This window comes from Bos grunniens, chromosome 16 (genome assembly GCF_055505025.1).
Source record: "Bos grunniens cultivar Pamir isolate PY7600 chromosome 16, Bosgru_T2T1.0, whole genome shotgun sequence".
Taxonomy (NCBI): Eukaryota; Metazoa; Chordata; class Mammalia; order Artiodactyla; family Bovidae; genus Bos; species Bos grunniens.
In genome coordinates this window covers 14194091-14219302 of record NC_141180.1, presented here as the reverse complement: position 1 = coordinate 14219302, position 25212 = coordinate 14194091, and the positions used below count along the sequence as shown (strand labels likewise).

At 37.8% G+C, this 25212-nt stretch overlaps 1 protein-coding gene across 6 annotated transcripts in view; it reads left to right on the top strand.

The window, feature by feature from the left end:
- Positions 1–25212, top strand: part of HMCN1 (hemicentin 1) — a 537476-nt gene that overhangs the window by 113535 nt on the left and 398729 nt on the right. For all 6 annotated transcript variants that reach the window (XR_015143096.1, XR_015143097.1, XR_015143098.1 and 3 more), the window contains exon 2: positions 7471–7541. Coding sequence is in view for 3 of the 6 variants with exons in the window: in XM_086343341.1 (XP_086199467.1) it covers positions 7471–7541 (71 nt within the window). In the remaining 3 variants the exon portion in view is untranslated. The remainder of the gene's footprint in view (positions 1–7470; positions 7542–25212) is intronic.

The window sequence follows — 25212 nt, the reverse complement described above, 5'->3', positions numbered from 1 at the left end:
TTCTCCATACAGATACATAAAAGCGTCTATATTTTTGCCATGTCTCTGATTCTCATTGTTTGCAGATAAAGTGTTTACTTCATGAATATGGTTTTGGACCACTGAATTACATTTTCCCTGAAAACATGATCAAAAGATTGCATGCATTTGTTAAGTTGTAGAAACAATCAGGACTGAGATTGTCTGTTCTCCTAACATGTTGAAATTTCAGCAATATTAATGATTCTTTTCTAAGGATTTGCAAGCATATTTTTTTCTTTTTCAAAAATACTTTACTGCTCTTTTTATAATTTTTATTTTCTTTATCCCTCCCTGCTGCCTAAATTTATTTGGAAGACCGGTAATGCTAAGGAATTGTCTAAGAGAACAATGAAAACTTTGAAATGAATTGTCATATTTTTTTTTTAATCTTAAAGTTTAAAACACATTTTTCTGTAAGAATATCATATTTAAATTTTAAAATATTCTTGAATGTAATATCTATTTTCTTCTTTTTTTTTTTTTTTCAGAATACCTTAATCACAATGGAGAGCTTGTTTATTAAATTTGTTAAAATAGCATGACTTAAAATATTATATGTTTTATTATATTTCTGAGTGTAACTTACCAATGCGTGGGTATGTTTTGATGTTTAAATATTTAGGAGTACAGGCAAAACTGAGAATCTGGATTTTGTTGGGTCATTAAAAATCCCACGGCTATTTTTGCAAGAGTGCTTGCTGGAGCTCTGGCCAAAGTCCAGTCTAAGCAATAACATCCTACTCAGTATACCTCATGATCCTGTGTCAGTTATTAAGGCATTCTTCTTTGCTTCCTGCTCTAAACAGCTATGAAACATTGCTGAATTCATGTGCATGATTTTTTCTATATCCTGTTCAGTCTAAGTGAAATGACCCTTGCAATATACATACATTATCTATAGTTGTGCTAAGTGCAATGTGTTTACGATTATACAACTCATTGTTAAATGAATAACCTCTTTGGAAAGTAAAACAGAATGCTGTGTATGTAATCAATATTACATACTGTGCATGAATTCATCCTTGACTCAGATTTTATAAAACACACCAAGTTACATCACTTCATGTCAAAACAATCATTAAGGGTCTTTAAGTGGTCTTGAAAATTACCTGTTTTAATGTGAGCAGGCATGTACTCAGTTAAATGAGTCCTGAAATATCTTTGACATTAGCTCAGCTCAAAGTCAGGAAACAGTTCTTTTTTGTGACTTAGATGCAAATCATTCAAAAATGGTGCTGGACAGCAACATTATAATTAAATGAGGAGAGAGAAATCTGGAAAGAGTATCTTGTTAAATTGAAAACAGTGAAAGTATACTTATTAATCTGATTTTCTATAACATTCCAAAGCAAGAAACGTAATTATTGATTTTTATTTAAATAATTTAAATGCTTTAAATATGTGTATATTTATATTACAGTTTTGCACAGAAGATATTATAATTGATTTGTGTAAGATTAATTGAGAGTAGAATTTTTAGAAAGTGAATGTGTTAAGAGTCAGCTCATAGAAGGCATTTTGAACAGGCCATGTCCCAGTGCCTAGAATTTCTTTGCTCTTATATCACCCTCTGTGAATTCAGTGTTCTCTTCAAGTCCCAACTCATACCATGTCTTCTCCCGGATGTCTTCACTGTGTATTTCCCAAGAGCTCAGGGGTATTTCTCTGGACACTGAAAATATTTGCTCTTCTCTGAGGCTAGATTAATTTTTCATAGCTTGCTTTTTTTTTAAATTTTATTTTATTTTTAAACTTTACAATATTGTGTTAGTTTTGCCAAATATCGAAATGAATCTGCCACAGGTATACATGTGTTCCCCATCCTGAACCCTCCTCCCTCCTCCCTCCCCATACCATCCCTCTGGGTCGTCCCAGTGCACCAGCCCCAAGCACATAGCTTGCTATTTAAAAAAATTTTCAACTGTATTTAAATTTCCTCCATGGCAAGCACTGTGATTTATATATTTATTTTGACCTTTTGTAATGCTTTGCAAATATTGATTAATTTATAGTGAAGCTTAGGGGTTTTCATTTTAATTTTTCACATATTTATGTACAGTTATAAATATAAAACTACATATTTTAAAAAACCAAGGAAATTGTAAGCATTGTTATCAAACCATTCACAAAAAGTGTTTGAGACTCCAGCAAGCAGCAGTAAATATACCTCTTGTTATCAAGGAACCACTTTGAGTAAAGAAAAACTGTAAGGAGCAGAAATCTGTTAGTGAAAAGGAAAAAGGAAGTGAGGAACTGGATATTGATCTTGCCAAGTGAAGCAGTAAAAGAAAATACTACATTGTGAACTTCTTTCCATTATTTGCTCAAATTCAACTCAGCAACTCAGATTAGGAGAACAATGGCTGAGATGTTGGAAATAAATCCAACCCATCTGATAAATCCCTAGGAAACAGGAAATAACACAATCAATGAGAAGAGGAAAGACTTGTTTAGAGTTTCAGACATTTTTTTTTTAATCAAAAATGATCTTCTGAAGTGTAACTTGCTCCTTGTACTTATAATTCTTTTATAAGCAAAAGAATTTTGCTTATAAAATGTTTTGCTTAAAAATGTTTCTTTTGCTTTTTTAAGATCAGCAGTATGTGGGAAATTGTACATGTTGACTATCTGCATCAATAACTTGATGAAAGAATAAATACTTTTGTGTAAAGAGGAAGTCAACCATTCAGTTACCTAGTGAGTGTCGTCATGCTGATTATGTAGCGTGATCTTCAGCTGTAGCCTGGAGGTTCCACAGTAAAATGAAAGGCACACGAAATGAAGGGTCTGAAGACCTGGGCTTAATCTTTATTCTTTCGTTTCCCGTCTTCTCATCTTCAAATGTTTATTTAGAATTTATCTATAGGTACATCTTAGGCTGATAATCAAGTGAGGGAGACAAAAAGCAATGGCAGTCACATATCATGTGATAGATGCTCTCAGGTCAGTATGGTAGGACCCTTCAAAGGGACTGGTGGCTTTGGCTTATCATACCACCTTCAATTATTTGTATAATAATATTGGCTTCCTTGGTGGCTCAGATGGTAAAGAATCTGCCTGCAATGCGGGAGACCAGGTTCGATCACTGGGTTGGGAAAATCCCCTGGAGAAGGGAATGGCTACCCACTCCGGTATTCTTACCTAGAGAATTCCATGGACAGAGGAGCCTGGCGGGCTGTAATCCATGAGTTAGCAAAGAGTCAGACGTGACTGAAAACCACCACCGTACCGAACCATAGGTAATAGCAGTAATTTGATGAAATACAGAGCTGTTGTGAAAACTTGATATATAGAATTTTTTAAAAATTAGCATTAGTAAAGTACTTTTTCATTTTTTTCTAATTTGAAATCCTAAATTTTCATTTCCTTTTTGAAATCTCCTTGATTCATTCTGAAAAGTGCTTTTTCTATATTAGTACTCCTCTACTTTTTCCGTACTTTTCTTTCTGCATTTATTGTGAAAAAGTGAAACTGTTAGTTGCTCCTTGCCTTGTGTTGGTCGCTGAGTTATGTCCGACTCTCTGTGACCCCATGGACTGTAGCCTGCCAGGCTCCTCTGTATATGGGATTTTCTAGGCAAAAATACTGGAGTGGGTTGCCTTGCCCTTCTCTAGGGAATTCTCCCAACCCAGGGATTGAACCTGGGTCTCCTGAAATTCAGGTAGATTCTTTACCCTGAGTCACCAGGGTAGTCCCTATGTAATGTCGTGTGTCATAATAATTATATCTCAGTAAAACTGGAAGAAAAAAATTGTTTCTTTTAATCTGTTTTCAAATACCCAGGCACATGACAATCAAGAATTCTAGATATTGTGTGCATCAGTTTAGGTACTCCAAATATGACCTGTTTTGCCCATGATCCAGAGGAAAGGAGAAAGTTCACAGTGATATAATCATTGATAGAATGAAGATCTTGGAAAAGAGGAAATGTTAGTGAGCTGTGGAGGTTGCTCAGTATAGAGAATGTTTTTAGATGTCTTAACCTCTTTCTTCACTACCAAAGTTTTTCAATTTCATCATCTCTGAACCTCAGGTTTTCTTGTCCGTAGATAACAAAATTGAAGCAAATGATTTTTAATGACCCATCAAGCTTGAGGATTCTCTTTGGAGACTGATGGCTGTTTTATATTGGATTGGCCAAAACGTTGATTCGGATTTTCCTTTGCAGAAAACCGAACGAACTTTTTGGCCAACCCAGTATATCTATATAGGTGTTATTTTGGTAAGCAACCAGATAAAGTCATTGAATAAAATGGAATATGATCATTTATTCTGTTAAACGTTATGCCCCTTCATTCTTCCCGTGTCTTTATCATACAAACATCAACCAACATTAATGTTTACTGAAGAAATGGCAGAAGGTCCAAGGAGATGGGACTTGATTCATACTTTCTAGAGTGAGAGGTGTCTGGGCAGATGAAAGACGTGGGAATGGCCATGAAAGATGCGAAGGAAGAGCAGTGTCTTCATGCTAAGCAGTGTGACAAAGTTTGAAGATTAGCTACATAGAAGAGAGGACCTGTAATGCTTTGGAGAGTTCTCATTCAATTCTGTAAGCAATAGAGGACCATGCTCAGTCAGGAAAAGAAGACAAAGTTATACTTGTTAAATGTCGTTGAAGGTGAGAAAAAAAAAAGAGAAGAGAAGAGGAAATTGCTCATGACACAGCTGGTGTAGGGCTCTATTAAATGAAGAGAAAGGCTGAAATGGACACAAGTCCTAAAAGGAAGGTTGATTTTGCCAAATAGTTATATCATTCCATTCAAAAGAGTTGGAAAAGATGCTTATAGCTGGAGGGATATGGCAGCCTGGCAAGGCTTTATCTCTCCTGAGTATTTTTTTTTTTTTTTTGGTCTGAGTATTTCTTATAACTGATAAAAGGTTTATCTCAAGTGTCCAGTGTGATTTGCAAAAATGTATATAAATAAGCTTCAGGAAATATTTCCTGTCTTTGTTGAAAACAGGTGGGTATTTGAATCTCTCGATAATTAAATGAAGGCTAATCAGTTCTCCTATTTTAATAGCATCCCCTAATCTCTACTATTGAAGACAGACATGTGTCAGGGCTATTTAAAAAATTGTTATTATAAGGAATGTTCTTGCATGTCTGTACTATTTATTTTCATATAATTGATTTTTCTAGTATTCTTTTATTCCTTTCTGGTTCTTGAGTTTTTAATTCTAGAATTATTTTAGTATTATGCCATGTAGAAGCACAGAAGTGTGGCTTGATGGTGCTGCTGACAATTTATATGTCAGGGTGTAACTGCCTGGTATATTCTTTGCTGTTTTGCATTCCTTTGCAAAATATGCCTTTGTTTAGTCTTGAGGGAGTAGTCTTCTCCGATTTTCCATATACTCAGGACATGACGTTTACATAGCTAATGACTGTTCTTCTCTGTATGGAATTCAGATGTTTGCATTTTCACACAGTTTCTCCAATCACCTCTTCATTCCTTTTGCATGCTGCAAGATGTCTAATCTGTGGTGAAGAATGGAGACATATTTTTGTGTAATTTCTAAGAAAAATTACATGGGCTATGACAAGCATATCATGCTTCCTATCCAGTTTACCTCATTTATTTCTAAAATTCTGCAATCTGTTTTTGTATCACATTTAGCATATTATAGAAGGCCTGACTCATTAATTATTATCCTTTGAAGTCATAAGTCCTATTCTAACAGTATGTGTTTGAAGCTAATGTCTCATAAAAACTAAATGTTAAGTATCTTTATAATTTTGTATTATTATCTTCATTACATAAAATAGAAAAGCTTTGATCTACCCTAGGAATTTAAGGTGCTATGTCTGTACACATGATACTTGGATGAATTTTAAACTATTACTTAAATATATGGATGTTTCTGGGCTTCCCTGGTGGCTCAGACTGTAAAGCATCTGCCTGCAATGCAGGAGACCTGGGTTTGATCCCTGGGTCCCTGGGCAAGAAAGATCCCCTGGAGAAGGGAATGGCTACCCACTCCAGTCTTCTTGCCTGCAGAATTCCTCCTGGACAGAGGAGCCTTGTGGGCTATAGTCTGTGGGGTCGCATAGTTGGACACAACTGAATGACTAACATATGGGTGTTTCCAGGCTTCCCTAGTGGCTCAGCTGGTAAAGAATCTGCCTGCAATGTGGGAGACCTGGGTTTGATCCCTGGGTCGGGAAGATCCCCTGGAGAACAGCATAGCAACCCACTCCAGTATTCTTGCCTGGAGAATCCTCATGGACAGAGGAGACTGGTGGGCTGCAGTCCATAGGTCACAAAGATTTGGACATGACTGAGTGACTAAATACACACCCATGGATGTTTTCTGGGGGAAGTAATTGATACCTGTAAAGGCCAGTTTCAGCTTGTCTATTTTAAAGGTTAATTTTTTTTTTTTTAAAGAAAATGGTCTTTGCAGATTAAAATGTTTGCTATTAAATAAACATGTTCTGTGTGTGTATCTATATTTATATTTCTATCAACTTAACCCTACTGGTATCTGGACTTCTTCTCTTCACCTGACTTAGGTCTTGGTTTTCACCAGGAAACGGTCCTGCTACTTGTTTCCACTTGAAACAATGGTTTGTGCATTATATTAGGACAGTCATGAGGGTTGCAGTGACCCCAGAGGTAATTACTTTCGTCAAAGGCAGTTTAGGAGAATGGTGATAATGAGGGACAGCAACCCCAGCTATGGCAAATGAAGTGGTAGTGACTGTATTTGAACTTTAAATATCCTGGTATCTGTGCTTCTGATCTTCCTATCTGTGCTCCTGCAAGTTCTTAAAACCCTGTGGACAAAGAAGGGTCATTTGGCTTTTTTTTTGGTTTAGTATTAAATGTTTTATTTGCAAACAAATTTACAACTTGTAGTTGACAAATCAAAATTAAAAGATGGATAGTGATTAATTTAGAGTTCAACAACAAAATAGTTGCTCCGTAAATATTCACTAACTGGTGAGAGTGAAAAGAGACTGAAACTGATGTCTCCCGATTCTTTGCCCTGTGACATTTTAACTCCCTCTTTGCATTTTCCTGGTGGCTCAGCTGGTAAAGAATCCACCTGCAATGCGGGAAACCTGGGTTTGATTCCTGGGTCGGGAAGATCTCCTGGAGAAGGGAAAGGCTACCCATACCAGTATTCTGGCCTGGAGAATTCCATGGACTGTTTCGTCCATGGGTTTGCAAAGTCGGACACGACTGGGTGACTCACTTTCACTTTTTTGCATTTCCTAAGGCTAAAAATTCACTATTTTAAGTATGCATCATTTATGCCAAATTTTAAAGTAGTCTTTGGTAGCTCTAAATTGAGAAATGGTCTTTGTTGTTTTGTTGACTATTTCTAATTGTTCAGTTAACTGTACAGTGCATAGTGAAAGGACATTTGCAACCACAGTATGCTAAAGACTTTAATGCTATTGAGCACTATTCTTGACTTACGTCATTTTTATCTCCACAGAGATTGGCCCAGTAACAGTTACCACAGATCCCAAGAAATTTCAATATGAGCTCAGAGAACTCTATGTTCAGGTGAGTGCTTTCTTTTAATTTTATTTCTTTTAGGGGAAAGGAAAATCATGAACTTTTGGCTGATCATCTTCAGTTTTAAGTCTGAAAGTAATAATTCTTAGTTTTTAGATTCCAATACCACTTTTTCTGACTTGAATGATACACATGGAATTGGGACAGATTGGGTTCAAAACACCACCTTCATTTATGCATTGTCTGTAGCTGCTTCCACGCAACAGAGGCAGAGTTCTGTAGTTGTGACAGACTGGCCCACAAAGCCTAAGTGTTTACTGTGTGATGCTTCAGAGAAAAGTTTATTGACTTCTGCTCTAGATGACTTCCAGAGAAGGCAATGGCGACCCACTCCAGTACTCTTGCCTGGAAAATCCCATGGACAGAGAAGCCTGGTAGGCTGCAGTCCATGGGGTCGCTGAGTTGGACAGGACTGAGCGACTTCACTTTCACTTTTCACTTTCAAGCACTGGAGAAGGAAATGCAACCCACTCCAGTGTTCTTGCCTGGAGAATCCCAGGGACGAGGAAGCCTGGTGGGCTGCCATCTATGGGGTCGCGCAGAGTCGGACAGTACTGAAGCGACTTAGCAGCAGCAGCAGCAGCAGCTAGATGACTTCAGTGGTAAATCCGCTTACCAATGTAGGAGACACAGGAGATGTGGGTTCAATCCCCAGGTCAGGAAGACACCCTGGAGTAGAAAGTGGCAACCCACTCCAGTATCCTTGCTTAGAAAATTCCATGAACAGAAGAGCCTGGTGTGCTACAGTCCATGGGGGCTGCAAAAAGTCAGATACAACTGAGCACTAGATGACTCCTTTCGCTGACTCCTTTCACTGTGTCATAAGGAACAGTTAATTTTTTTCCTGTAATCGTTGTGCTATAATTAGGATAACTTAAAAATTCTTTACTCTAAGTCATCTATATAAATGTTTGTAAGCATAGTTTTGTTAGTAGAGTAGATGAATAGTTGGTTGAAATGTTATCCTGAAAAATAGGACTTGGAGATAAGGTTAACATGTACCTTCTCCTCATTCCTCGTAGAGGTCATTTTTCTCAAATCCATTGATTTTTTTTTTTTTTTTTTAATAACTTGCTTCTTTGAGGCTGTTTTACTGTCCTGTCCTCCATGGATGGTCTCTGCTGCAATCACCTATAGGTCTTTTTGGGCACTGCTCATTGAAGCTGTTGGTGACTGGATCACTGGCTACCTGTCCCCTTTAGGGCTGCCATCATTCCAGGGCACCTCCGCAGTGACTGGAATGACCTGTCAGAACCTTCTGCTCTCGGTTCCTGACCTGGTCTTCAGTGACCTTTCCTTTCCTCCGTCTCAGTCTTCTATTCCCGCACACCCTCTGAACCTTGTGTGTTTGTGCTTAGTTGCTCAATCATGTCCAAGTCTTTGTGACCCCTTGGACGATAGCCCACCAGGCTCCTCTGTCCATGGGGATTCCCCAGGCAAAATACCCAATTCATTCTTTTCTCTCAGGTCACTCATTCAAGCTTTTAATCTCCTGCCGCAACCATCTGTCCACCAAGCTTGTTACAGTGTCTTACTGTAACTGCTTCTTCACCCTCATCAAACATTCCAGTCCAGTGATCCCTATCCTGTCTCCCAGGCCTTCGGAGTCTCCTTTTTTCACTTTCTTCCAATCTAGCTCAGAGTCTTGTCATGTCAAAAACACAGCTTTTTTTCTTGTCCATTGCTTTTTTGTTCAAAAGGCAAAACTTCATTCCTGAAGGACCAAAATGACTATGCCAGGTGCCACTGGAGTCTCACGATATGGCAGGTTGATTTCACTATAAATACACAGCCACCTGCTTCCACTGGACTCTCAATACTCCCATGATCCGGTTCTGTTTCTTTGGTCAATTATATCTCCCACGCCTCCCAGTGACAGTTGCAAACTTTAGCTATTCTTCTTAAACCTGTATTCCATTGCCCTTTTCCTATGGACCATTTTCGGCTAATGATCCACTCTGAGCAAGCTGTCTCACTTACTGTTTCACACACAGGCACATTTAAATGGAAGCTCTTGGCTTCCTCATACCTTACGTGTAATCTACATGCATTTGATACCCATCCTATCCACATTCTCTACTTAATCACAACTCCTTGGCTTTCTCAGGATCTTAATGCTCTCACGCTGTTTTTTTTTTTTTTTTTTTTTAAACTGCTTTAGGTTTCCCATTTACTTTTTTAAAAAATTGGAGGTCAGTTACTTTACAGTGTTGTGTTTCTGCTGTACAACAACATCAATCAGCTGTACATATACATATATCATCTCTTTTTTTGTTTTTACTTCCTCTTTAGGTCACCCCAGAGTATTGAGTAGGGTTCATGTGCTACAGGAGATTCTCTTTAGTTTATTTATACTATTTTATGCTGCTGCTGCTGCTGCTGAGTCACTTCAGTCATGTCTGACTCTGTGCGAACCCAGAGAAGTGGCCTCTCCCTTCATCTTGAGGCATTCTCTTCCTTTACACATTCTTTCACTTTTCGTCCCACTATTCTTAAGCTTCCTAGGCAGCTCATTCCCCCCAGTTGGCCATTAAATGTTTAGGATCCTAGTAGGTTTGCAAACTGGCCCCATTTATTTGTCTCATTTTTATTTTTTCTCTTTAGGAAAAATCATCCATACACACATAAATACATTTCTAGCCTAGAACTCTCCTCTGAGAATTAGACCCATCAGTCAGTCTCCAGGATGTCACAATGGCACTCCGAAGTGAAACTCACAGATGTTCTCTTTCCACTCCTTCTACTGCTGCTGCTAAGTCACGTCAGTCGTGTCCGACTCTGTGCCACCCCATAGACGTCAGCCCACCGGCTCCCCTGTCCCTGGGATTCTCCAGGCAAGAACCTTGGAGTGGGTTGCCATTTCCTTCTCCAATGCATGAAAGTGAAAAGTGAAAGTGAAGTCGCTCAGTCATGTCTGACTCTTAGCGACCCCATGGACTGCAGCCTACCAGGCTCCTCCGTCCATGGGATTTTCCAGGCAAGAGTACTGGAGTGGGGTGCCATTGCCTTCTCTGCCAGTCCTACTAATATGGTTCTAAATCTTGTTCTTTGTCTTCTGTTTGTTATCTTTGTGAATTATGCCTGTAGTATCCTGGTTATTCACCAAAATTCTGAATCATCCTTAATATACACATCTTTTCCCCTCCAAACCATCAATCAAATCTTGGTTTTTTAACTTTCTTAATAATTTTTATATCAATTGACTTTCATTAATTAATATTAGCATGTCATAGTCCCAGTTATTGTATCTTTCAGTTCAGTCTCTCAGTCGTGTCCGACTCTTTGCGACCCCATGAATGGGCAGCACGCCAGGCCTCCCTGTCCATCACCAACTCCTGGAGTTCACTCAAACTCATGTCCATCGAGTCGGTGATGCCATCCAGCCATCTCATCCTCTGTCGTCCCCTTCTCCTCCTGCCCCAAATCCCTCCCAGCATCAGGGTCTTTTCAAATGAGTCATCTCTTCGCATGAGGTGGCCAAAGTATTGGAGTTTCAGCTTTAGTATCAGTCCTTCCAATGAACACCCAGGATTGATCTCCTTTACAATGGACTGGTTGGATCTCCTTGCAGTCCAAGGGACTCTCAAGAGTCTTATCCAACACCACAGTTCAAAAGCATCAATTCTTTGGTGCTCAGCTTTCTTCACAGTCCAACTCTCACATCCATGACCACTGGGAAAACCATAGCCTTGACTGGATGGACCTTTGTTGGCAAAGTAATATCTCTGCTTTTTAATATGCTATCTAGGTTGGTCGTAATTGTCTCTTTAGGCTGAATTAATGCAAAAAAGCTTTTAAGTGATTTCTCTGCTTTTAGTCTTGCTCTGATTTTCCAGGCCTTTCTCTACTCTGACCAGCAGACAAAAGATCTAAAAAAAAGTCTGTCAACATTCCCCTCTAATACCCTGTCCACTCACCTCCTACGCTCACTTCACCCAAGTCTTCCCAAATTCCTGAGTGACCTGAGGCCTGTCTACCTGTCAGCCGTTCCTGGAGCCACTGTCTCCCTTGGGCCTGAGATCTGTTCTAGGGGTCTTGCGTAGAGTCTCCTGTGTCTGGATCCTCACCTGTCTCCCCGTGGGGCCCTTGCATGTGCTGCTCTCCTTGCATGTGTGTGTCTTAGTCACTCAGTCGTGTCCGACTTTTTGTGGCCCCATGGACGGTAGTGCACCAGGCTCCTCTGTCCATGGAATTCTCTAGGCGAATACTGGAGTGGGTTGCCATTTCCTTCTCATCTCTTTGCATAGGAAATTCTTGTTCTTCATCTTGGCCTCATGTCCATGCTTCTTTAATCGGGTTTAAAATCCTGTTTTCAAAATCTCATCTGGAATACCACTTCCTTAGAGAATCCCGTCCTGTCCTCCAGGATTGGTCATATCTCATGGCCTCTTTCTGTCACAAAGTAGTTGGGATTTCATAGTGAAAGATTATGTCTGATTGAGTTAATCACTGAATCCCTTAGTAAAATGCCTGGCATATAGAATGTGCTCATATAGAATGAATGGAAGAATGAATGAAGGAAGGAAGGAACAAACCACCACTGTGTACAAATTAACAGTTCAGATTGGAGTTTGAAGTTTAATACTTTAGTTGGTTTCACTGTCGAGTGCATGACTTCAGTTGGGACTATATATGGTATGAGCATAATTGGGGCACAGGGTGAAAAAACTCAGGAGTTTGGCATTCCAAATATGTATTCCATCGCGATTCTTTCATCGTGCCTGTCTCTATTTTTAAATTGCATGCTAAATTGGATTATGTTTCATAAATGTCTAAGTAGGTTTTTATAGTTATCCCTTGTCTCTTTTTCTCTTTTATTAAATTTTTTCTGATAATGTCTCTCATTAATCCTCTATTTCCTTTCTCATATCATTCTTTTTCAGTCATTATCTCAATACTTATTTACAATTCACTTTTCTATCCCCTGATATAGCAAATTCTTTTCCACTTTGGATGTCCACATTCTTTGAAAGAAAATTTACATAAAAATTTCTATCCAGTATGTGGAACACAGGAATTAAAAATTGTATTACCCTAATTGTTTATATTTTTATATTCTCGTGTTTTATCATGAACTCCTGAGTGCAAGAGCCTTACAGCTCTCATTGAGCCTCTGGTCTACCATGGGATGAATCAGTGTCTGCAGGAGAGTGGACTTAAATAGCTATTGAATAAATGAATGTCATACGAGCGTAAATTCTTTTAAAAATGTATATGTAACAGTGAAACTATATAAAATACAATACAAACTTTACCTGATGGTACAAAAGATACTTAAAAATCTAATTATCACTTTTTGTAATATAAAGATTCGGTATGGCCATGTAATGGAGGTTTCTAGCTGAAAGAATGTTTGGAAGAGATTTACTGCATTCATTTCTTTTCCCCTCTGCAAGAATTCATCTGGGATATATTCTTAGAAAGCTGGCCAGAATGCAAATGCCTACATTCTCATTGAGACCTGGCACTTCCTCATTTCCTGCCTCTCCCCTTCTTTTGTTCTAAGGGATCTTCAGATCCTCCTTGCTCCGTTTGTCTCCAGGGTGGAGGGTCATGGTCCTTAATCGTACTCCGTTGATTCCCTTCCCAGAGCCCTCCTCAGCCAACCTCTGGAACTGAACTTGATACAGATACTCTGTAGAGTCATAATGTCTCTGTTCAAGAAAATAATCTTTCTTCCTTCCCTGGAATGAAAGCTGGTGTCCATTTCTCTGGAGATTTCCTCTGTACTGGCTGCATCTTAAGGATTTATTTTTACATTGTCTTGAGATACAAGAGGATGCTTAATTAGAACAACTAGCCAGGGATGGAATCAAATATTTACTTTTTCTCTTCATTCAAAATTGGACACTGTTATAAGCATTGGGGATACCATGGAAGTATTTTTATTTTCAAAGTTTCTGGTGAATTATTCCTTTTTTAATCAGTGGCAAAAATTTTCATCAAGTAAAGGTCAAATATGAAGACACTAAGCTATATCATTACTTAACCCTGACCTATAGAATGTATTTTGTTTTCTCTTCAGTGTTTGCTTAGAGAATATTTTATTTCATAACCCACTCTGAGAAACTAAAATTCAGGAATTTCATAAAATTTTAGTATGGTACTAAAATTTGTGTGTGTGTGTGTGTGTGTAATTTCCAGATCCTTTTTTGATTCCTCTTCTAATATTTTTAGTAACTCCTCCCAAATCACTGATATGAAGAGCAACAAGGATGGCTGTTTTATTACAATTAACTTGGATTTTTTTTTTTAGAAAAGAAACCTTTGAAAATATTCCTTTCATATTTGTTTTGAAAACAAGAAAAGGAAATGCAGTTTGAAGTAAATTAAATAATTGCCCATTAACTTTTCACCAGACTCAGCTATTTTTCTTGTAGAGGTAATTAACTTGAGGAAAAAGCAATTTAAAATTTTACAAGAAAAATGTAAGAGAAATCACTAAACTTAAACCATTAAATGTATAACATTAATTTCATTTTCATGCATCTTCTTTCATTTGGGATACAGAAAAGTAGCGTGTACAGAAAGCATCTGAGGTTTCTCTCTGGGGAAAAGAAGGGACGATAAATGACAACAATGGTATTCAAATCACACAGTGCTTTGAGAATTAATATCCTTGTGAATATGCATTGCAAAGTCTTGTCTCAGGTCACATTCTTTATAAGAAGCTATAAAGCTTGTTGATTTTTAGGAAACGATGTTGACAATGATATGCCTTTTTTTTTTGCATTACGAAGTTTATTTTTTTTCCTGTATAATTTCTTTTTTTTCTTTTATTTATGTATTTATTTTAATTGGAGGCTAATTACTTTACAATATTGTAGTGGTTTTTGCCATACATGAATCAGCCATGTGTGTACATGTGTCCCCCATGCTGAACCCCCCTCCCAACTCCCTTCCCATCCCATCCTTCAGGGTCATCCCAGTGCACGAGCCCTGAGCACCCTTTTCCATGAATCGAACCTGGACTGACGATCTGTTCCACATATGATAGTACACATGTTTCAATGCTATTCTGTCAAATCATCCCACCCCCACCTTCTCCCACAGAGTCCAAAAGTCTGTTCTTTACATCTGTGTCTCTTTTGCTGTCTCTCATACAGGGTCATTGTTACCATCTTTCTAAATTCCATATATATATGTGTTAATATACTGTATTGGTGTTTTTCTTTCTGACTTACTTTGGCTCCAGTTTCATCCACCTCATTAGAACTGATTCAAATGCATTCTTTTAATAGCTGAGAAATATTCCATTGTGTATATGTACTACAGCTTTCTTATCCATTCGTCTGCCAGTGGACATCTGGGTTGTTTCCATGTCCTGGCTATTGTAAACAGTGCTGCAATGAACATTGGGGTACACGTGTCTCCTTCAATCCTGGTTTCCTTGGTGTGTATGCCCAGCAGTGGGATTGCTGGGTTGTATGGCAGTTCTATTTCCAGTTTTTTAAGGAATCTTCACACTGTTCTCCATAATGGCTGTACTAGTTTGCATTCCTACCAACAGTGTAAGAGGGTTCCCTTTTCTCTGCACCCTCTGCAGCATTTGTTTGTAGACTTTTTGATAGCAGCTATTCTGACTGGTGTGAGATGGTACCTCTTTGTGGTTTTGATTTTCATTTCTCTGATAATGAGTGATACTGAGCATCTTTTCATGTGTTTATTAGTCATCCATATGTCTTCTTTGGAGAAATATCTGTTTAGTTCTTCGGCTTATTTTTGGATTGCGTCATTTATTTTTCTGGAATTGAGCTTCATGAGATGCTTGTATATTTTCGAGATTAATTCTTTGTCAGTTGCTTCATTTGCTATTATTTTCTCCCATTTTGAAGGCTGTCTTTTCACCTTGCTTATAGTTTCCTTCATTGTACAAAAGCTTTTAAGTTTAATTAGGTCTCATTTGTTTATTTTTGCTTTTATTTCCAATATTCTGGGAGGTGGATCATAGAGGATCCTGCTGTGATTTATGTCAGAGTGTTTTGCCTATGTTGTCCTCTAGGAGTTTTATAGTTTCTGGTCTTACATTTAGATCTTTAATCCATTTTGAGTTTATTTTTGTGTATGGTGTTAGAAAGTGTTCTAGTTTCATTCTTTTACAAGTGGTTGACCAGTTTTCCCAGCACCACTTGTTAAAGAGATTGTCTTTTCTCCATTGTATATTCTTGCCTCCTTTGTCAAAGATAAGGTGTCCACAGGTGTATGAATTTATCTGGGCTTTCTATTTTGTTCCATTGATCTATATTTCTGTCTTTGTGCCAGTACCATTCTGTCTTGATGACTGTGGCTTTGTAGTATAGTCCAAAGTCAGGCAGGTCAATTCCTCCAATTCCATTCTTCTTTCTCAAGATTGCTTTGGCTATTTGAAGTTTTTTGTATTTCCATACAAATTGTGAAATTATTTGTTCTAGCTTTGTGAAAAATACCGTTGGTAGCTTGATAGGGATTGCATTGAATCTATAGATTACTTTGGGCAGTATACTCATTTTCACTATATTGGTTCTTCCAATCCATGAACATGGTATATTTCTCCATCTATTTGTGTCATCTTTGATTTCTTTCATCAGTGTTTTATAGTTTTCCATATATAGGTCTTTTGTTTCTTTAGGTAGATTTATTCCTAAGTATTTTATTCTTTTCATTGCAGTGGTGAATGGAACTGTTTCCTTAATTTCTCTTTCTGTTTTCTCATTGTTAGTGTATAGGAATGCAAGGGATTTCTGTGTGTTAATTTTATATCCTGCAACTTTACTATATTCACTGATTAGCTCTAGTAATTTTCTGGTAGAGTCTTTAGGGTTTTCTATGTAGAGGATCATACCATCTGCAAACAGTGAGAGTTTTACTTCTTTTCCAATCTGGATTTCTTTTATTTCTTTTTCTTTTCTGATTGCTGTGGCTAAAACTTCCAAAACTATGTTGAATAGTAGTGGTGAGAATGGGCACCCTTGTCTTGTTTCTGACTTTAGGGGAAATGCTTTCAATTTTTCACCATTGAGGATAATGTTTGCTGTGGGTTTATCATATATGGCTTTTATTATGTTGAGCTGTGCTCCTTCTATGCCGGCTTTCCTCAGGGTTTTTATCATAAATGGATGTTGAATTTTGTCAAAGGTTTTCTCTGCATCTATTGAGATAATCATATAGTTTTTATCTTTCAATTTGTTAATGTGGTGTATCACATTGGATAATGATATGCTTTCAATGGTACTCTTTTATTCAAATATTTTATAGAGAAAAAAGCATATTAGTCAAACATTTGAAATGTAAAAAAGTAAGATATTTCTACTATTGATCCCCAGAATTGAAATGCTTCACATAAAATTAATTTTTCTTCGAGAAGTCTTTTAATAAAATTGACCATCAAATTTTTTTGATGTCAAACAAATTTCAGTTCTTTTTTTTTTTTTTAATAACTTGGGAAGCCCACTAAGGTTTACCTTTACTATGTCAACATTTTTAGTGTTAAATATGAAGACTCTTGGACTTCCCAGGTGGTGCTAGTGGTTAAGAATCCTCTGTCAGTGCAGGAGATGCAAGAGATGAGTGTGCACCGTGGGTTGGGAAGATTCCCTTGAGTAGAAAGTAGCATTCCACTCTAGTGTTCTTGCCTGGAAAATCCCATGCACAGAGGAGCCTGGTGGGGTCCACCTGGAAAATTCCATGGGCCCACAAAGAGTTGGACATGACTGAGTGACTGAGCACAGCACCATGGAGGCCCCTGGTGTTTTTATATTTTTCTCCTTAAGAGAAAAGCAGATTGAATCTACTTGCACAACTAATCTGTGCTAAATACCCATTATAAATGTACTGTATGAATTGTATTAAATGTTCCTACCTCTCAGTTTCTTTCCAAAAAAAACAAAGTAAAGTTGACCTTAATATAAGCAAGAATAAGTAAAAATATGTGAACTAGCTTGTCACACAGAAACAAGATAGAGTTATGAATTAGGGCTCGATACAATTATTGTCATTCTTTAACTGGAACAGAAGAGTAAATAGACAAACTAAAGTTAAGGGAAAAAATATTTTACTATAATATAGGAACAGTTGATGTTAAAATTAACTGCCAACAGAGACTATGAAAAACCATGGCCAGATAGGCAAAAACTGTTAAAACTGAGGATGAGATAATGCTGGTTTATGATGCCAATTCAGTATACATTTTATTTAATCTCAGGTATTCCAAATCATGCTACTATGTAGAAGTGTCCTTTTCATTTCTAAATTTATAGAAGTCTTCTATATGAATTTAAAAAGCAAAACTGATATATAACCAAAAATTTAAGAAAGTGAAAAGAAATTGACTAGAACCAGAAGAGGGAAAGGATCATATGTTAGCATAGATATAACGTGGGCTTCCTGATGGCTCACTGGGTAAAGATTCCTCCTGTAATGCAGGAGCGTCAGGGGACACAGGTTCAATCCCTGGTCAGAAAGATCCCCTGGAGAAGGGAATGGCAAACAACTCCAGTATGCTTGCCTGTAAAATCCCATGGACAAGGGAGCCTGGCAGACTACAGTCCACTGGGTATCACAAAGAATCAGACATAACTGAGTGCATACACACACACATGGATATAATGTAGAGTTATAAAAGGTGTGATTTTTATGTTTGGTGTTGGGTGTGATTCCACTGAAGAAAGCAGTTTCAATTTCCACTTAAGTTTTCTTAATATGCATTTCTTATAAATGCATATTTATCAGTGTATATATACACACTTTTACAGGAGGAATGATGTGTTTCATTTAGGGAAGAAAGTGACAGGAGGCAAATGCATGCAACTCACGATATGTGTAAAAGCTACAAGAATAGTAGAACAGCATCTGATTGAAAGTAAGGGCTTGATAAATGTTAGCTATTGTTGCTACTCTTACTACTACTGTCTCTGGTACTCCAGTAATCTTTTAGAAAAGATAGTCATCAAGTAATTCTACTGTAAATGGACAGCAGTTATCCAAGTAATTCTACCATAAATATAAATATACTTCATTAGGAGATCCACACCATTCTTGTCCACACAGTTATCTAAGTAATTAGATAAATAAATAAATAATAAAATAAATAAATAAAAATAAATAAATAAATAAAATAAATAAAATAACCACACAGTTATCTAAGTAATTCCACCATGAAGGGACAACAGTTATTATCCAAGTGATTCCACCATGAAGGGACAACAGTTATGGAACATGTGCCTTGTGAAAGATTTTACATGTGTTTTATTAAAGTCACCTTCTCAATTCAAACCCACACAACTATTAATCTTCCTTTTTACAAATTCAGAGACTTAGACTTTGAGGTATTAGATAACATGTTTTCCTCAGGTCGTCAGACTGGCAAGTAGCAAGAGCAGTTTCAAAAGTGGAAGTGTTTAATGTCCGAGTCAGTGTCCTTTCTCACTTTGCTACTTTCCTTTTAAATATTGGTGTAAGTAACCTTAGTAAGCTAATCAAATTAACATTTATTTATATCATTTCTCTTTGTATTTTACTTCAAAGTAGGAAAGTAGAGAATTAAAGACAGATGTAGGTGCAGTACTGCCTCATTCTCAATGAAACAGTTTTACCTAAAGAAAATAAAATTCCTCTTCTACATCAGTCACTTTGAGTAATTGGCTCACCTAAAGTTACTGAGCAGCAAATGACACAGTTAACTGTAAATTGAAAATCACTTCCTTTGCTCAGCATGTTTTCTTGCTACTTAATGTGGTAAGCTTATTTAAGTGGAACCTCACAGTCATCTTGGAGAGACACAAGAGCAGAGTGCATTTTAAGAGATTGAAAGGTAATGTTTATACTGCGGTTGTGTTCATAGCTGGTTTTGATCATTTTTATTGTTAGAGTTAGGCTTCTTTGGGGCTGATTGAAGCATCTATTAAAACTTTAGTTTGTTGCTGGAGTTTTCTGTTAGAGGACTAAATTTTCTGAGGGACAAACAATCCTATATCTCTAGGAAGTAGGATGTGGGCTAAAGATGGGCACTGAGTGAGAATAATTGGCTCTTTCTAGACTTCCATCCTAGTACCCTGTCCAGAAGCAAATAGCTAGCTGATTTCTTAATGATCTTTTGCATGAACTTCAAAGGACAAGAGAGTATAGAAGGGTGTTCTGACTGTTGGATTGCATTTTCAAAGCAGAATATGCAGATGCTTAGCATGGGTTGGGGGTGGATTGCAATGGGGCATTTCTTGATGTTCTTTTGGGAGTGTGCATGTAAGGATACATTCTTAAGTGTAAATGCATGAGTCATTGTGGAGTAAAATAAATACATGTGAAAAAATAACATTTTTAAGAAGAGTCTACTGACCTGTGATGCCTGGATTTATTCCATTCATGCTATTAAGCCAACCAAAGGATTGTTCTATTCCCCACAATAAGTACTGTACCTGATTTTGTCTCTTTTGAGGTGATGGTAAGGATGGAGGAAAAAATGTTTTTTCTTGGGAGAATTTTGTTTAATCTAAAGCCTAGACTCCTAGAGAAAAAACTATAAACCTCACTTTCAACAAAATGGAAAATTAAAGATTTTTAAAGTAAAAATTAATTTCTTTAATCAAATTAAGGAGTTAATCTTCTCAATCCAACTTGATCAGAAGCAGTTCTCAAGAAGCCATCTTTTTTCTTCTTAGGTCTTGAAAAAGTCTCAAGAATTGTGGAATCTTGGTTTCGGTATTGACTTTGAGTATTATTTGCTCAGTTAACCCGTCAGTTGTTGGGAGCCCTTCCAGACACATATCAGTACCCCAGGCATCTCTAACATCAGGTAGAGATTTGATAGCACTGGCCTGTCTCACCAGACAATACCTGGGCCTTCTGTGTGCAGTGTCTGGGACCCTCTGTTGGTGTTCGAGGCTGATATGGACTTTCTTGGGCAGGCATATCCCACTGTTGATTACTGGTCCAGTCACCAGCTAAGTCCCTCAGGTTTCCATATATAAATTTTAAACTAAGTCTCCATTCTTCTATATTCATGTTGATTTAAAGAAAAAAAACTCCCCAGGTAGCTACTGTCTATATGTATTAGTCTCGTCCTTTGAGATGATGTAGCTCTTAGTTAACCAGTCTTGCTTAGTGACTACTTACTAGTTCTAAGAATAATGACTTGTCTATCTCAACTTCCATATAAATGCAATGTTCATACATTATAATGATTTTATTAATAAAAGTATATTCTATTGATAATTTTTTGTCCAGACCTAATATACACAGTAGAAATATATTTTTATCACCTTAAGTAAAAAGAATCACAACAGTACAACTTCCTCAGTTACTCAGAAACAAAGGTAATGTCAGTTATGCTGGAAACATAAAATCCACATGTGAATGTTGGAACAGAAAGGAAGAGAAAGATTTTAGTGGGCAAGGAGAGCCTGAGGAATTCAGAGGAACGGTAGAGAAAAGTGAAACTGAAGTGGCTCAGTCGTGTCCGACTCTTTGTGTCCCCATGGACTGTAGCATCCGTCCATGGCTCCTCCATCCATGGGATTTTCAAGGCAAGAGTACTGGAGTGGGTTGCCATTTCCTTCTCCAGGGGATCTTCCCAACCCAGGGATCGAACTTGGGTCTCCCACATTGTAGGCAGAAGCTCTCACCGTCTGAGCCACCAGGGCAGTCCAAAGGTAGAGAAGGGTCATAGCAGAGAGAAGACAGGGAGAAAGAAAGCCTTCCTGAGGAAGTGTGAGCAAGGTGAAAGCTTAGTCCTCAGATAAGCAAAGATGATTAGCTACAGTGACCTCTTTGCTGGTGCCCTTGTCCTCCCTTGGCTCCTTCTCACTGAGCAAACAGGAGAGCCATCTGATAGGAGACCAGTGTGTGGATGCTTAGTCACTCAGTTTTGTCTGACTCTGTCACATCATGGACTGTAGTCTGCCAGGCTCCTCAGTTCTTGGGATTTTCCAGGCAAAAATACTGGAAAGGGTAGCCTTTCCCTTCTCCAGTGGATCTTCTTGACCCAGGAATGGAACCGGTATCTCCTGCAATGACAGGTGGATGCCTTACCACTGAAGCTGCCTGGGATGTCCTGTTCCAACCAGGAACCAGGGCAGTGTCTTAATCTGATGGGAAAAGAAAAAGGTCCCAATAGAAAGGTACAGAATGCTTGAAAAAGGATAGACTTCTCTAAGTATCAGGGAAGAGGAGAATTACTGAAGTGTATTCTGAGAATTCCAAGGTATCATTTTTGTAGTTTTCCATTTTCGCCTAGAGTTAACCCTGAACACATCTATATGTCTTCTGATCATGAGAAGCTCTATGGTGGTATTTTTGTTGTGCTTGGTTATTTACATGCTGTTTTCCTCTCGAAACAACCATGTGTGTCACGCTGAGTCACTTCAGTCATGTCTGACTCTCTGCAACCCCATGGATTATAGCCCACCAGGCTCCCCTGTCCATGGGATTCTGGAGTCGGTTGCCGTGTTCTCCTCCAGGGGATCTTCCCAATCCAAGGATTGAACTCAGGCCTCTTATGTCTCCTGCATTGGCAGGCAGGTTCTTTACCACTAGTGCCGCCTGGGAAGACGTGGAAGGACCGTGGTCTATTATAATTCATGTACATTATGCAGCTTTTGAAATATTTTAAAGTATGAAGGCACAGTATTTTCTGACTTATTAATCAAGTGCCTGGCATATACATTCTTTTAACATTTTTTTAAATTTATTTTTAATTGGAGGTGATAAGTGCTTTACAATGTATTGATTTCTGCCATACCACAACACGAATCAGCCATTAGTACGCATATATTTCCTCCTTTTTGAGCCTCACCCACCCCACTCCCCTATCCCACCCCTCTGGGTCATCACAGAGCCCCAGGCTGCGCTCCCTGTGTTATAGGGAACTTCATACTAGTTATCTGTTTTACACATACTGGTGTAGCTATTTCAGTGCTACTCTCTCGATTCATCCCACCCTCTCCTTCCCCCTCTTGTCCACAAGCCTGTTCTCTACGTCTGTGTCTCTATTCCTGCCCCGCAAATAGGTTCATTAATACCATTTTTTTAGATTCCATATATATGCATTAATATTGTTTCAATGCAAGTGAACTGAATATCCTCTTAAGGCTCAACATGAAATAAATTCCAATAAATGGAAAGGTCAGTTTCAGAAGAGTTAGACCCTTACTACTGATAAGTGATAACCTGAAAGCCTGGAAACGGTTGTTGTTGTTAAGCTTCAGCGTTCCTGGAACTGAGGTCAGCAGTTCTTTGATGCCTTGGTTTGGATTCCATCTTCTTCAGCCTAGTAAAGGCAGCATGGTGGACTGCCTGGAATGTGGCATCTTCTTTTTTTGATTATGGGGATTTGAAGTCTGGACTCTGAAATATTCTGTCTCTTAGTACATCCCTGCCATATTTTCTACAAGTGATGAAGACCAAATGTCACTGATGCATTAGGATTCTACAGTCATTCTGATTTATTTCATACTTGCTTGGAAGCAACTTTAAATTCAATTCAATGTAATTTAATGGTTTCCACATGTACATACTGTTTTCTTGGTTATAGAATCACACGACTGTATTTTTAGAAAGTGAACTGAGGGTTGTAAACTTTTGTACAGTTTATAACGGAGTTTCATTCCAAAATTTTATACATAAAGGGAAAATTGTGCAAATAAGACATTCAAAACCGCGGGTGTTCCATGTGAAAGGAATACAATTGCACTCTGAAACTAGGCTTAGTAAATGGTAGCCATGTTAGAATAAGGGTCAATGTTGTAATGCCAACGGGCAGTCTTTTGGACTCAGAAATGAACCTGCCAAAAATGTTTCATTTTTTTGGTTGCTTAGAGTTAGGCGTAACTGGAAAACAATTGGTACAAGCACTAATCCATTGAAAATAGATGATGAGAATAGAATTGAAATGGTCTGGAAGAGAAATAATAAGGCATAGGCAAAGGCCCGCTTTGAGATTAATCTTCTTCCTTCTCTGATCCTTTGTTTGATGAGTAATTTTCCCATTAGGTTTTGGGCAGAGACTTGATTTTTCTTTAATGCCTGTCAGGGTTTAAAGGTTCAGTTTATTCCAGTACTACTTCCCCACTGTTTTGTATTTAGAAAAGACTACATGGTAATCTGTTTTATTACTCCCTTGACTGATAGGATTTCTGTTCATTTTTATTTAATCTTTTTTGACAATAATTTATTTTCTGAACATAATTATCACTGTATTTCTGAAGTTACAGTTTTCTTTTCCCCTTTGATCTCAAGAGCAGTTTCCCGTGGAAGGTCGCATGCTTCTGATGTTTTTTTCTCTCTTTGTGTCTTTGGCAACGTGATCAATTGTAGCCATCAGTAGAATTATAAAGACAAAATGATGAATGAACCTACTAATACAAATCAGTTATGTGTCAGAGTTTAAATAAAAACACAACCTTAACAGAGTCAGGCCCTTCTTACATATATTTAGGGAATTACACAATTCAACACATTATGCAACTTTATATCATCACAGCTTTCATTTTCATGTATGTTTACAGGTTTATATGTGATACATATACATTGCTGTGTTTGTTTTTATATATAAATATAAAATTTGACCTTATGATGTTGGGAAGCGGGTAGAGGGTGGCAGGGAGGGAGGGGGAGAGAGAAAATGGGGGGAAGGCAATCGATTTAGGGGAGTTAGTTCTACATACTACAATGCATATTCATATATGTATTGCTTAGTTAAAGAGCAGCTTTTGGCACTTGCATTCTTAGGAGAATTAGCTCTGGAATTTTATTACTTGAATTCCCAGGGATGGCAGAGCCTGGTGGGCTGCCGTCTATGGGGTCGCACAGAGTCGGACACGACTGAAGTGACTTAGCAGTAGCAGTAGCAGGCCTGGGTAAGCTCAGACTGAATACAGCAAGTAAGTATGTGTGGTTTCTGTCAAGATTGCTTTGTACAGTCTCATTCACCCATTTAGCCACTACTCATTTGTTTATCCACTCATTCATCAAGCAACAGTGGAATACTGAGCTCCCCTTGAAGCAGTGATCTAGTGGGAGGAAGCAGATAGATTATAAATACAAGTCAGCGAATGTTGTAATAGAAGAAAGCACAATATTCTGTGAGCATCAGGAGAACACGAATCTTTCTTCTGCTGCTTTTTCAGTGGTTCTGATAAGACACTTGCAGTCACGGAAGTTGATGAAGGAAACTAAATGCCTCAGTGGAGTCTGTGTAGACTCTCAGGCCAGGCAAAATTGAGTTCAAATCCCTGTTCTTTTAGTTACTGATTGTGTGATTCTGGGAGAGGGGTTTTTAAGATTTAGTGCTCTGTCAATAAATGTGCTAGAAATGATCTCTACTTCATAAATTGATGTAGAGAATAAATAATACAGTGTGTGAGACACTGCTATCTCAGTGCTTGGTGCAGAGTTGATATCCACTGAGTTAATACAAGTAGAGTGTCTTATTACCAACAGAAGTGTCAGTTAAATTAATGAGACTTTTCATAGGTTTAGGTTCATCAGTTCTAAATTTCTCCACTGTAAATGTTTTATAGAATATTATTTTAGATTTTTACTTGTTATGCAGGTAAAAACAGAAAACGTTAAGACTTTTAAAGGACTACCTTTTAAGTTTGGAACTAGAAACTGAAAACAGTTTGTTTTTATAGTTCAGTCACAATCCTATTGTCCTAATTTTATAATTTGTACATGAGTTTGACACAAA